Genomic DNA, 12,909 nt, shown 5'->3' on the forward strand with positions numbered 1-12,909 from the left:
CCGTTGGCATACCGGGGAATAAAACAGCCATTCACACCTGAGCCTGGCTGAGCCAAATGGGGCTCGTGCCAACCAGAATCAGAGTCTTTGTAGCCACTCCATTCATCCAGAGTGCATTTTAATATTGCCAAATTTCTAGCCAATATTTTTCCTTCTCTGAAGTCCCCATGTATTAAAACAGACCCAGAACTAAAGTGTGTCTCAGCTTCCCAGCCAAGGCCAAGAGGAGGACTCCAGGGTCTCCAGGCCTGTTTGATGATAATTATATTCACTTTCAAGAAAACTGAGAAGGAGAAATTAACAGCAAACTATGCTGTTCTTGCTGTATTATGCATACAGAATGACAATCCGTCATTTCAGAAGTTAACAAACGGTCTCCATTCTGCAGGTTATCCAAATGCTACTGAATAGAAAACCTTGGGCTCCCTAAATGATGTGTAATTAAAATTATTTTTAAAATCCTCCTTGACAGGCCGAGGCTTAGCCAAAATGTAAATGACATTAAAGAAGACAATGAATTTAATTTTATTTAATGTCCCTTTTTGCAGATCCTCATTTACATAGCATTTTTAACAAAAGCGTTGACCTTATAAACGCTGGCATTTGTACAGCTTCGCCGGGTTGGATTTAATCACGCTCCTGCAAGGCCATGAGGGAGGGAGCTTTAAGTTCTCTGCTTGGAGATGGAGTAGGAATAAAAACATCGGGACTGGTCAAATGTTTATCCACCCTGCTTCTGAAAACAACCTGACAAGAAGATGTAAGGGGCTGGGGAATAACCCAGTGCTGTTTGTAAGGCTTGGTAATAATCATACATAATCGTTTGGAAATATAGCTAATAAAAAATATAATGAGTGTTCAGCAAAATCGGCATTAGGCCCAAATTACATGATATTAATACTTGAACAGGTGCAGAAAGGAGCTTTAAATGAGGTAAATGAATAAATTGTCCCAGAGCACAACTGTGTGTGCTGACAAAAAGTCAATCCCATGAATAATTCAGCAAGCAGGACTGCCAGCAAAGGTCGGCTCTCTTTGACCTTTGTGACAGGAAGTGAAAGGAAACACTGTTGACTAAAAAAAGGAGAGAGAGGAGAGAGAGAGAGGGAAGGGAAGGAAAAAAGAAAAAGAAAACCTCCAGTCCTTTTGGGCTACCGTTCTGCAGTCACTTTAAAGGTGTAAACTTAAAACACACAAATGAATCAAAGCAAGGCTTTGGAGGGCTGAGAGGGAACACAGAGCTAAAATCGCTGGTACTTACACCCTCGGACCAGAGACGGTGTGAAATCGCAGACAATGAGAGGTTAAGCAAATAATGTTTTTCTACAACCCAATGTCAATTATGTATAAAAATCTGAGGTCAGCTGAAAAGTATTTTCAGAGCCCACAGGGCTGAAATTCTGTAACAGCTGTTAAATATGACAAAACTTCATGCACAACCCCCCCCCCAAAAAAAAGAAAAACTGCAGCCATTCCAAACTCTGTATGAAAGAAAATAGGATAAACAGATGTCTGGCTCCCAGACAGGAAAGTAGGACAGACTTGGAATGATAAGTTTCCCAAACTCTATAGACTAATGCCAGATTTATTGGGGAGGGGGCACTGCCTGCTGCAGAGATGCCAGCGAGCAGGACGCCAGAGACAGTGCCATCTGGAACCGCCCCGCACAGCGTGCTCTCGGTTGCACGCAGCCCACGGTGTGCAGCCGGCCCGAGTGGGCAGCCGCATTGCCCTGCTCCACAGGCTGCAACAGTTGGACTCTGTGTTTCTCTGTCCTCCCCAGGCTGAGTGAGGAAGGGGAGGGTAAAGTGATGTGCCTTCCCCAGGCATTTCCAGAGCTCCTGAGGAAACAGACCCGGATGGCACAGGCGAATAATGTGAGCCCAAGTGTGGTTTTGGTTTAGCAGCTACGCCGACATCCTGTAATCACTTGCAGCCCTTGGAATGTACGGGTGAAACAGGAGAGATTTATCTGCTCATATTTGGGATATGTGGACAATGGGTGTTCCTAATGAAGACCATCTGCTTTTGTGTTTTCCCAGAAAACATTATTTCATGAGGAAAATAATACTCCCTTCCGTCTCAGCAATACCATAAAAATTCATGCATGTATATGTGGCTATGTATTTGCATACACACACTTGCATATGTGAGGTGCCTGTGGCTGGGCATGGACCTGTGTGCATGGCCATGTGTGTGTGTGTGTGTGTGTGTGTGTGTGTGTGTGTGTGTGGTATGAGGAGGTAGGCCTCTTTCCTTGCATCTGGTTCTTTGTAGGTCAATTCAATGTATGCAGCTAACTGTTCCTGTGACATCTCTCACAGGTCAACCCTTTACAATGCTATGTTCCTTCTCGACTTGGTAAGTTACTGTATTATTTTAAATACATGGAAGTATTAAAAAAATCATTTCTCCAACAGTGTTTTATCTGGAAGGAAACACGTCCACATAAGGAGAAGCTTCACAATAAATGAAAAGGTTTCTAATGGGAGACATCCTCGCTGCCCCCCCAACCTCTTTTACTTTGAAGTGTCTTCCATGCCATTTGTAAGTATCTAATACTTCTGAAAGATAACTAAACTAAATTGTGTAATTAATTGATTTAAGGCATCAGGGCCTATAGAATGTGATTACTCCTGCCAGAGCGGGGGGAGCTCACCTCCCTGTTCTCTTCACACACAAAGCGGTTTCAACAACATGTGGAAGAGCTTGGTGTGGGCTGGAGCAAATGTGGGCCCATTGATCTCAATTCAGTTTGTTATTGGTTTATATCCTCGGGACAAATATGCTTTATCTGGTCAGAACCTGCTAAATGTGTCCAAAGGCCACAGGAGCCAGGGAAGCACGCTGTCTAGAATTCTTAAGCCAGCCAACCAAGTGACGACAGGACTGGTGAGGACCCTGCAAACCCACCGATCTGATGGGACATTTTATTCTGCAATACTCAAGAGGAAACCCGGGTTAAAGACTCAACAGGAGCAACTAATTCTCAGAGGCAGCCCACACCCCACAGAAATGGTCACCGTTACGAAAGTGAGACACGTCTCTACTGCAAGTGGCCACGGTGCTCCACAGTGCTGAAGCGAGCCCCTCTCTCTGATCAACACAAGCTGTCCTAGCAAACACTAAATTCATTTACTCCTATAGCAGAAATATGCCTTAAACTGGAGATAGTGCCAATACCACAATCATTTCACAGGGATTTACAGCAGGCAACAAAATGCTAATAGTATTTTGTCATTACAAGTGACAGCTCTCTTAAGAATGCTAAAAATGTACATCGTATTTGTCAGTACATAAAACTATCCTTACCTTAAAATCCCTAACATGGAAGGTGATTAAAATTCCTATAAAATTGTCATATCTTTGAATTTAGAAGCAGAGCAGATTTTTCATCAATAATTAAGACCTCCAAAGCATTTATGCCAAGCGTAAATGGAGCTTCAATCCTCCTTATTCAAATAAACATGGTAAACCCATTAACCAAATGTTTTTACATTTCTCCCTTCCTCTGTGCTTCTAGAATATCAATGATCACATATTTCTCATAGGTTAGAAAGAGTGGTCTTTGCATATACTTTAATTAAACAAATATAAGAGAGCCCCTCCCCCTTGGAAGAGAATTAAAGAGTAAATTCTGTATATCAGAGGAAAGCACTGCCTATCATGTGATTAAAAACTGAGTCTTGGGTGTTATTCACCATCAGTGTTCAATAAGTGATTGAAAACTGAACAAATCCAAAGTGCTTTTGAAGGGGGACTCAGTGTCTAAAATGTGAGTCAAACCAACATGGCCTCTCCACAATCATGGCATATTTTTTTTTAAGTAGTGGTTTTCAAACAAACCACATTTAAAGTCTCCAAGTATCACTGGAGAGAGGAAGCGTTTTCACAGGGTTGTATTAAAGGCTGATGTGGGCTGCCTCTCAAGCACCCTCCACTCAGACAAGATTCCAATGGCTGTTCAGTAACTTTCAAGCCCATCCAGAGGAATAATGAAATAAAACAAGAGTTCCATCACAAGGCAACAACCTAAAGCTGTATGACTTCCATAGCCACAACACGGAAACAAATATAATTACATTGATTTCTGTAGCTCCGGCTTCGTAAAGGGTTGAACTTCTTCTCAACTGCCTGACTGACGGCCACAACTGGTCAGCCCTATTTGATTACTAATAAGAGAGCTGTCCCTTCTGTCAGATACCGAGCATTCTCCACTAAGCAAACAGCTATTCCAGCTAGTTAAACATTAGCAATGCTCTCCACTGGTGCCGCAGACTTCTTTAGGCTTAGCTCGTGGGGTTTTCCGGGTTTAATTTTTCAGACCCTGGACAGCAAAGTTCATGATCAAAAGATAACTTTGTAATGAAAGCTGCTGAAACTCAACCCCTCTTCAAAACAGTCTAAACCTCTGCCTCACAAAACTGGTGTCATATATACACGTCTAACATTTATTCGATTTGGGTACCAATTTCAAAATCTGCAGTCAATCACACACTGGGGCACCCCATTGTTGAGAAGAAAGAAATCTTCTCTCCTCCTCAGAAGAGCCGGGGTGAGTCAGGAGGGGAGGGTGGCAGTGTTTTTGTTGTTTCCACTAAGGCAATGCCAAGTGCACATTAGCACCATTAGGACTAATGATTGGTATCTTAAAAGGATGCCATGTTGCCCAAGGAACATGATAAATGGCAAGATGAGGAACAGCAAACCTAAAGAATGCATATAGCTAATCTAGTTATGGAAATTAATGTTGGAAATGTAACCAGCATGTGTAATTAGTTTCAATTATAACAACTTTGGTTTGTTAGTTACATATTTGCTACTTGACATAAAACGACAGCCACAATTGGAAAAAAATTAGGAGACATTTTGCAACTAATTGAGAGCAGATTAAATTCATTCTACCACTGGGCGATGATTGCAAGAGCAACACCACCCAAGCTGCAACTTCAACGACCATCCGAGGTTAAGAAAAAAAAAAAAAAAAAAAGAAAGAAAATGCAAAAAAAAAAAAAAAAAAAGGTAAGATAAGAAATACTTGTTAACAAACTAGCAGAAAGCATTTTATGACATATCTCTGGGTTTAAAGCCAGAGACTCTCTAGGCATAAAGTGCTCCTCACAGCGAGAGCAGTGGCAGATGAAACTGCTTCCCCTGACAACTCGCGAGCAATTACCGAATCCCCACAGAGCGAGCCACCGGGTTTCCGAGTCCACCCACCTGTGCACGGTAACACACGCGGACAAATGGTGCAGTGCACAAGGCGAGCCCAACACCAGCCTCAAAGCTGAGGAGCCACTGGAAGCCAAGCAAGGCAGAGAGTTTGCTTGTTGCTACTGCTCTGTTTAGGAAATGAAGAAGTCATCCTTACCTGTCAATGATTACAGGGTCTGAGGGCGTCTCGTTCCTATTGCCACAGCTCTTCTTGTCACAGCACCGGCTGTGGGGCAATTGCAAACACGGGTTTTAGTATTCATCTCAGTGTTCTCTGTCCAACTTGTGATTTTTTTCCCCCCAAAGTCTGACAATGAAGCGGTAGGAGTCAAGAAAACAGTTTTCCTACTTGGACAGCTTGACAAATTTCAACCTAGTGAGTTCACAGGCTCTTCAGTTAAACTTAAGCTGTAACTTTCTGCCAGAAGGAACAGAGTTAAACACATCTATTAATACTAGCAGGGTAGCCGGGGCTCCTGTACAAATTATGATGCTAAAAATGCAGAAAACATGCTGCTGGTGTTTGTCTCTGCAGTGAACTGAGGAGAAAAGGCCGGAGGCTGGGGAATAACTTTTCACAGCTTCAGCTTTTGTTTACCTCCAATTGTCAAGCTGTTATTTCTGGAAAAGATGCAAGACGCCACCTCTAACCAATATTTCTTTGGGGGCATTTATTAATTATAAGCACAAAAGCACGCATCCATCTATCACAAACTTCTATTTGTTGCTTCTCTAAGCCTACCTTAACTCCTGTTATTGAAACTTTAATTAAAGCAGAAACGAAACAAAAATGTTATGCTTCTCGCATTTTAAAAAAGCATACTTGTATAATGGTTACATGTCTAAATTAGCTAAATTAACACCATATGGTAGGCAAAGTATATAAAGCCTTTTAAAGCTGACAGCTAAAGTGATTAAAGAAAGTCTACAGTCTTCCACTTAGAGCTTAAATCACATCTGTGCGCTTTCTATGTTAATTGCTGTACATGCAGAAGTGGATAATAAAGAAATTCCACTTTATTGGTTGTAATTTATATTTATTACCTGATATGAGAAAAAGTCAGCTTTTGTATATTGGTGCTGTAACAATACCTCTGCTCAGATGTGGCATTCGGCAACAGGCACCATAGCCGAGGAGAGTATGCCCCTCAGAGTGTAGAGCCTGCTACTGTAGGCTGCACAACCTTTCCTTATTATTCCTTGCAACTATATTTCACATGCCACACATACAAAGTCAATGATGCGTTTTTATTCGCCATGTAGGGGCGAAACTCTTGTGGTAGTTAGAAAAAAAAAAAAAAAAACAGGTGGGAAATTGCTCTTCTGACAGAGATCTCAAGTAAAGGCATGCTATCTAACAACAATATGAAGGACGCATCGCTGCTCTAGGGAAGAGGTTAACTGACAGAATCACAATCCAATTCTCACATACACGAGCTCTGTAATAAGTACAAAGGGCTTTCCTTTTTTTTTTTTTTATCAATAACAGACAATTGTACGTCTCAGGATGCGAGCGTGGAGAAGGAAGTAGTCAAATGAGTCCTAGTGAACTCTGACTCCTTCGTGAGGACAGATGTATCCCCTGGTCTCTCTCTCTCTCTCTCTCTCTCTCTCTCTCTCTCTCTCTCTCTCTCTCTCTCCCTCCCTCCCTCCCTCCCTCCCCCTCTCTCTCTCTCTCTCTCTCTCTCTCTCTCTCTCTCTCTCTCTCTCTCTCTCTCTCTCTCTCTCTCTCTCTCAACTATATTGCCAAGGCACCGCCAACATATTAATCCCCTCTGCTCAGCAGCGAGCCACACTGACCGTCATCACTGATGGGGAAATGAGACAGGACGCTGCTCTGGCCCGGCCTGAGGCCTCCGGCCTACTAAGTTTCAATGGATACCCTCTCTCTCTCTGGCACTTGGGCGGGGTGGCCGGCGCCTGCACGCGGGGCCTGCAGAGATTTGGCTGGCGCCTGGGCCGCTGGCCTCCCGGGGCTCACCTGCACATGATCTCGTGGGTCAGCAGCACGCGGCACATCTCCGGGTTCTTGTCCTGGCCTTCATAAACGATGGCCTGCGCGGGGGACAAGCGGAGGCAGGGGTCACCGAGCGCCCGCGGCCTGGGCACCAAACCGCCACGGGCGCTGCGGGCCTCGCGGGTGGCAGGTGCACAACCCCCCAGAGGGGAGGCGACAGGCACACCCGGCCACCCTCCGGACCCGCTACCTCAGGCGAGGGGGCCCAGGCCGCATAGGCCTGGCACTGCCCCGCGTGCCGGGCGCTTCCCGCGGGTGCACGCCGGCCCCGGGCTCCGGAGGGCTGCGAGGAGGGCGAGGCAGAGCCTGCCGAGGCCCGGGCGCAGCGGGCAGGGGCGCGCAGACACCCAGCCGGCTCCCGGTGCCTGGGCCCCCAGCAACCTGGCAGTCTCCTCCGGCCATTGTCTACACCGGGGCCGGATCGCTGTGCCAGGAGAGGCTGATCACAGCACGCTCCGACGACAGACCCCGAGAGGACACGGGGCGCTGCCGGGCCCGGGCCTCCCGCCCGCCGCCCCCCGGAGCCCGAGCGGAGGCCCGAGGCCGGGGCTGCGGGGCTCGGCGTCCCCGGCCGGCAGGACGCCCTGCTCGGCGGCCGCACGTGTTCGCACCGCGCCCGCCGGGGATGCTGGCGGCCCGGGGCGCCCCTGCCCGAGCGGCCACGTGCTCCCCGCCCGATGCTATTTGGGAAGAAAGTGCTAATGGCCAATCTGGTGTTTATTTTCCGAATGCTAACAATGATTTTTTTTTTCCTCTCTCTCTCTTTCTTCCTCGGGTGAAAAAAAAAAAGGCAGTGTCTGCGCGCGCGCACGCTCGGGTGGGTTTTGAGCAGAGGCTCCGCCAGATGGTGCGAAACCCTAGGTGCGCTCGCGCCCGGCGCCCAGCCCGGCTCCACCGCCGGGAGCCGCGGCCCGGCCGCCCTCGCCGCCGCCCGCCTCGCCCGGGGAAGAGGAGAGGAGGCCACTGGGGGAGGGGCGGGAGGCGGGGGCCGCCGGCCGCAGGTTCCGGGCAGAAAATTCCTCCGAGGGGGAGGGCTGCCCTCCCCGCGGTTCCCGCCCCCACCCCTCCACCACTACCCCTGGAAATTACTTCCAACCTCCTCCGGCACTTTCCTGCACTTCCAGGCGGACAAAGCCCTTTCTGCCAGGCGTCCGGGGCCGCCTCCCCGGGAAGAGGGAGAAGTCTCCGCGCAAGCCTCGGTCGGCGGCCTGGAGCCCGGCCCGCTCGGAACCGCAGGAGTTAGTGGCAGTCACCGCAGGCCAGCCAGCCGCCTGGGGCTGCTGGGCGGCTAGCTAGCGGCCTCGGCGACACCGTCTTTCTGAAAAAAAAAATGGCTTGTCCTCCGATGATCCCCGTATTTATATTTGATTTATTTTTTATTTTGTAGCACAAACAGAAATCCATAAGCTGTCGGTTCAGCGCCATTGACTCTTTGATCAGTTACTAGGCTATTTCTTTACTTTTTTCCCCTCCCGTCCCCGTCAGTGAGGAGATTAAATGCCTTTATTTTCTGCACAGTGTGCACTGCAAAGGTACTAGGCTAAAACGAACAATAAAAGTGTATTTTTAACGGAGCCTCCTGCTCCTCCCGCACGTGAGGCGCAGAAACTTAGCAGCGCCTGCAAAAAACAAAAACAAAAAACAAAAAACAAAAAAACTCCTAATTAGAGTAGAGCGATTCGCAAAACCTCTGCCCGACATACAAAGGAAATAAAAGCCGCCTGACTAACAGCAGCCGAGTTCCGGAGCTTCTATGAATCGGGGCAAGGCTGGCAAAAGGGCACACCACGGTCTGTGTCAGAAAAACACGTTTACCTGCCAGATCCTTGCTCCAAGAGAAAAACCACACAGGCCTGCGGCTGCAGACGTTAAAACCTCAAGCTCTGGCCGCCTCGATAACGGCAAACTTTTTCAAGGAGAAATAAAATGTGCGAATTGTGCTCAGAGAATGAAGAGGCGCGTGTGCCGGACTGCGGGAAGCTTGGAGAGCTCTTTCCCGCTTGGTTTACAGTTCTGAAAGTTAGCATCAAAAAACGAACAGGCTACTTTCATTTCTACCGTGAGGTGCAGAAAACAAGCACATTCTCCATTCTAAAGCAACCAGGGCAGGGTGTGCTAAATCTAGGAATTCTAGATGCATACACCCCGTACTCTATTTTAAGAAAGTAGAAACAATCTCCTTAAAACAATACCACATCACCCAGGATAACATTAGCAGCCAGAGACTGGGCACCCTCATAGAGCCATGAGGCGCTTTTCTGCAGTTAATCACATTACTGATAGCCAATAGTTATCATCAGAAAAGTTGACCAAGACAGGTTAAATAATTTAATAAGGAACTGCTTGTAATTATGTTATTTACAAGGTATGACAGAGGGTGGGAGAGAGAGCAGAGCAGTGGATGGGTTTGAGTGACCCCTGGAGCTCAGACTTTGAATTATGGAGATGGGGGGGCTGAGAGGTGAAGATGGACTGGAGGAGAACAAGGCGACTTTTCACCCCAGCACATTTAACTTTTAAATCCAGATACATGTCTCGCGTGACTAGACCATGACACTGGAAAGGAGGGGGGAAATAACTCATCGAGCCTAACTCGATGAGCTTTGGGACAGAGTTAGTTTTCTTTGGGGGGGGGGAATCAATGAAATTATTTCAAGCAGAAAAGGAAACGTTTAAAAATAAATACGAGATCTTGGCTTTTTTTTCTGTCGAATATTAATTACCGTAATTAATTAAGACAGAGTTTGATTCCAATCGCAAGTCATTTAATAAAGCATATATGTCCTGTTTTAATGACAGCATAAACTATTGTACCAACCGCTCCATTTATTCCAATAAATATGGAATTCTCATTAGCATGTCAAGGAAGCGAAATGAAAAACAAATACAGGAGATCCATTTGTCAGTCTGCTCTCTTGGCCCCAGGACAACCCCAGCTCAGCAGAAAGGAAAAAAAAAAACAACAATGAGTAGAGAGGCATAAACTTTCTCACCTGTTTGGTCATTGAATCTATGAGGCGGACATACAGATCTTGCTCTGTTCTGACGCCTGTGGGGCGGGGGGAGAGAAACAGACAAATTCTCAACAAGCTTTTAGCCTGGACCTCAGGAGGGACTCCCTGGCCCCGGCAAACCAGGGCCTGTGACTACCGTCTGCACGGAACAGGGACGCTTTAGGGCAATTCTTACAAGATTGGGAGGGAGACAGAAAAGCCCAGTCGCCTCTCACTGTTCTGTGTTTCTAATTCGGCTTCTCGGGATTCTGACAGAGGTTTGCATCCAAAGGCAGAAGAAGTCTGCCTGGCAGAGAGCAGGCCGGAGTGCAGCTCTGGGCCCGCACGGTCATTTATTTTTTCGTGAAGAGAAGGCACCTCTAGAAAGAGCCCGAACCCTTCCAGCGCCTCCCGGGGGGGGGCTTTTCTTTCTAAACCTTGCACAGGAAGTAAGTTATGCTCGGCTTACGGAGCTGCCCCCCATTCCAATAATTAACATTAATTTGCAAAATTGAAAAAAGTCACTTAAAAGTGATGTTCTGCAGGAGCCCTTATCGATCCTCCTTTTACTTTCTACTCCAAGCCCCACCGGTTAATCATGTGAAGCGCCATCGACTTATCGATCGTTTATGTTTTGTTTTCCTTCTATGCCATGAGAAGATTTCGTGTTTACACCCATGTCATTTTAATCTCAAAATCTTTATGTCCTGGAACCACCGAGGGAAGGGAGAGCCAGTGCTCGGGGCGAGAGGGCAGGCAGGCGGGCAGGCAGGCAGCGGTACTCACCATTGCTGTAAAGTAGCTGCAGCTTATAGTGGATGCCGTTGTTGGTTTTCTCGTTGTTCGGCTCCTGAAAGCAACGATAAATGATTGCATTTAGCGTGGCCGCGTCAGGCGCGCGGTGACCGCGCTCGGTCCCCCCTCCAGGACCGAGGCCCCCTCGGCCTCACGCGCATCGAGGCAGGATTCCCGGCTCGGCGGCAGCTGCGCGGTGATGTCACTTCTCCTGCCGCCGGCCCTGCGTTTCCCCCTCTCCCCCAGTGAGTCCGGGGGACGCAGAGAAGTTGCCCGGCCCTCGGAGGGGCCTGCGTGACCGCACGTGGCGGCCGGGGGTCGCCCGGGGCAGAGCGTTCCCCGCCGCCGAGATGGGGGGCGCTCGGACCCCGGGCGCCGGCCCCGGCCGTCCCCCCCCCACACACACTCCAGGAGAGGGAAGCGTGCGATCGCCGGTGTCACACACTTACTTTCTCTTTCTCCACAAAGTCCACAAAAGCGGTCCTTTCGATCTCCACCGGCTGCCCCTGCCTGTCGTAGAGCGCCAGCACGAAGTGGAAGAAATTGGATTTCCGGAGGTTGGAAGGCGGCTGCTTCTCGAAGTGCGCCCGCGCCAGCCCCACGCCGCTGCAGGAGGAAAGGGACAGCGGCCCGGTGAGCAGCGCGGCGCTGGCCGGAGGAGGGGGCCGGGCCTGGCCGGGGCCGGGGCGCGCGGGGGCGGCCGGTACGTACCTCTGGGCGGCCGTGTTGGCGTCCACCACGCCCGCCGTGTGCATCCACGAGCGCACCGGGTTCATGCCGCTGCCCAGCGGCTCCTCCTTCATGGTCGTCCCCCCGCGAGGAATATTCTCCTGAATCCCAAACATGAACACTGCTGGCGGCGGCGGCCGCGACTCCCGGCCGAAAACGCGTCCGCGGTCGGCGGCGCTCGGGGGGCTCGGCGGCAGGAGGCTGCCCTGGCCGCCTCGGCCCGGCTCGGCGCCTAGCGGTGCGGCCCGCCGCCGGCTTCAGCCCGTCCCGGGAAGGCGCGGCATGCACCGGCGGCCGGGCGCGCTGGCGGACGGGCCGAGGGGGGGACTCGGGCGGGCTGCGCCGGCGGAGGCGGCGGCGGCGGCGGCGGAGTGGCGAGGGCGCGGTGGACGCGGCGGCCGCGGCGGCGCTGCTTGTTGTTGTTGTTGTTGTTTGGCGGGCGCGCTCAACGTGGTGTCATCCTAGCCGAGGCGGCGTCCGCTGGCTGCAGGGCACTGCGGGATGGCCCGCTTCTGGCGCGGCCCGCCTGCTCCAAAGACAAATAAACGGGGGGCAGTGAGTGCCGCGGCGCAGTCCCGGGCGCAGGCGGGGCGCGGCGGGGCCTGGAGCGGCGCGCGCAGCGGACGGAGGCGCACAAAACTCAGCCCTCTCTCCCCGAGGAATGGACCCTTTCCCGGGAGCCAAAACTCGAAGCCCCCGGGAGCGGCGCTGTCAGAGGGTGACGTCGGGGGGCGGCGCCTGCGCCATATATGGGAGCGGCCGCCCCTCGCCGCGCCCCTCGCCGCCGCCGCCGCCGCCGCCGCCGCCGCCGCCGCCGCGCTCGCCGGCCGCCTGCCTGACGGCGCCGCGAGCCGGCCCGAGCCCCGCGAGCCCCGCGAGCCCCGCCGAGCGCCGCCGAGCGCCGCCGCCGCCGCTCCCCCCGCTCCCCACCCCCACCCCCCCCTGCCGCGGGCCACAGCTCCGCGAGCCCAGGCGCCGCCGACGAAGTTCCCACCCGCCCCAAATAAATGTCGCCGAGAAACCGGGCTCGAGCGCTGCCTGGACCGTTATCCCTGCCCACGGGCCCCGCCACACAGTCCAAACACCGCGGGCCGGGAGGAGGGGTGCCCCGTAGTCGCCCACTGGCGCGCAATAAATGGCAGGGCAGCCCTGGCTTCTGGG

At 50.9% G+C, this 12,909-nt stretch overlaps 1 protein-coding gene across 11 annotated transcripts in view; it reads right to left on the reverse strand.

The window, feature by feature from the left end:
* Ebf3 (EBF transcription factor 3) overlaps positions 1-12,489 on the reverse strand; it is a 118,628-nt gene extending 106,139 nt beyond the window's left edge. For 2 of the 11 annotated variants that reach the window (XM_060381563.1, XM_060381506.1), the window contains exons 1-6: positions 11,731-12,486; positions 11,469-11,625; positions 11,011-11,074; positions 10,225-10,280; positions 7,196-7,269; positions 5,372-5,440 (exon numbers count right to left, since the gene is read on the reverse strand). In XM_060381563.1, coding sequence (XP_060237546.1) covers positions 5,372-5,440; positions 7,196-7,269; positions 10,225-10,280; positions 11,011-11,074; positions 11,469-11,625; positions 11,731-11,864 — 554 coding nt within the window. In that variant the 5' untranslated portion in view covers positions 11,865-12,486. Of the gene's footprint in view, positions 1-5,371; positions 5,441-7,195; positions 7,270-10,224; positions 10,281-11,010; positions 11,075-11,468; positions 11,626-11,730 lie in introns of all 11 variants that reach the window. The other 9 variants (XM_060381538.1, XM_060381528.1, XM_021635084.2 and 6 more) reach the window with 7 other exon arrangements.
* Between the last annotated feature and the right edge of the window lie 420 nt (positions 12,490-12,909).

This window comes from Meriones unguiculatus, chromosome 1 (assembly GCF_030254825.1).
Source record: "Meriones unguiculatus strain TT.TT164.6M chromosome 1, Bangor_MerUng_6.1, whole genome shotgun sequence".
NCBI lineage: Eukaryota > Metazoa > Chordata > Mammalia > Rodentia > Muridae > Meriones > Meriones unguiculatus.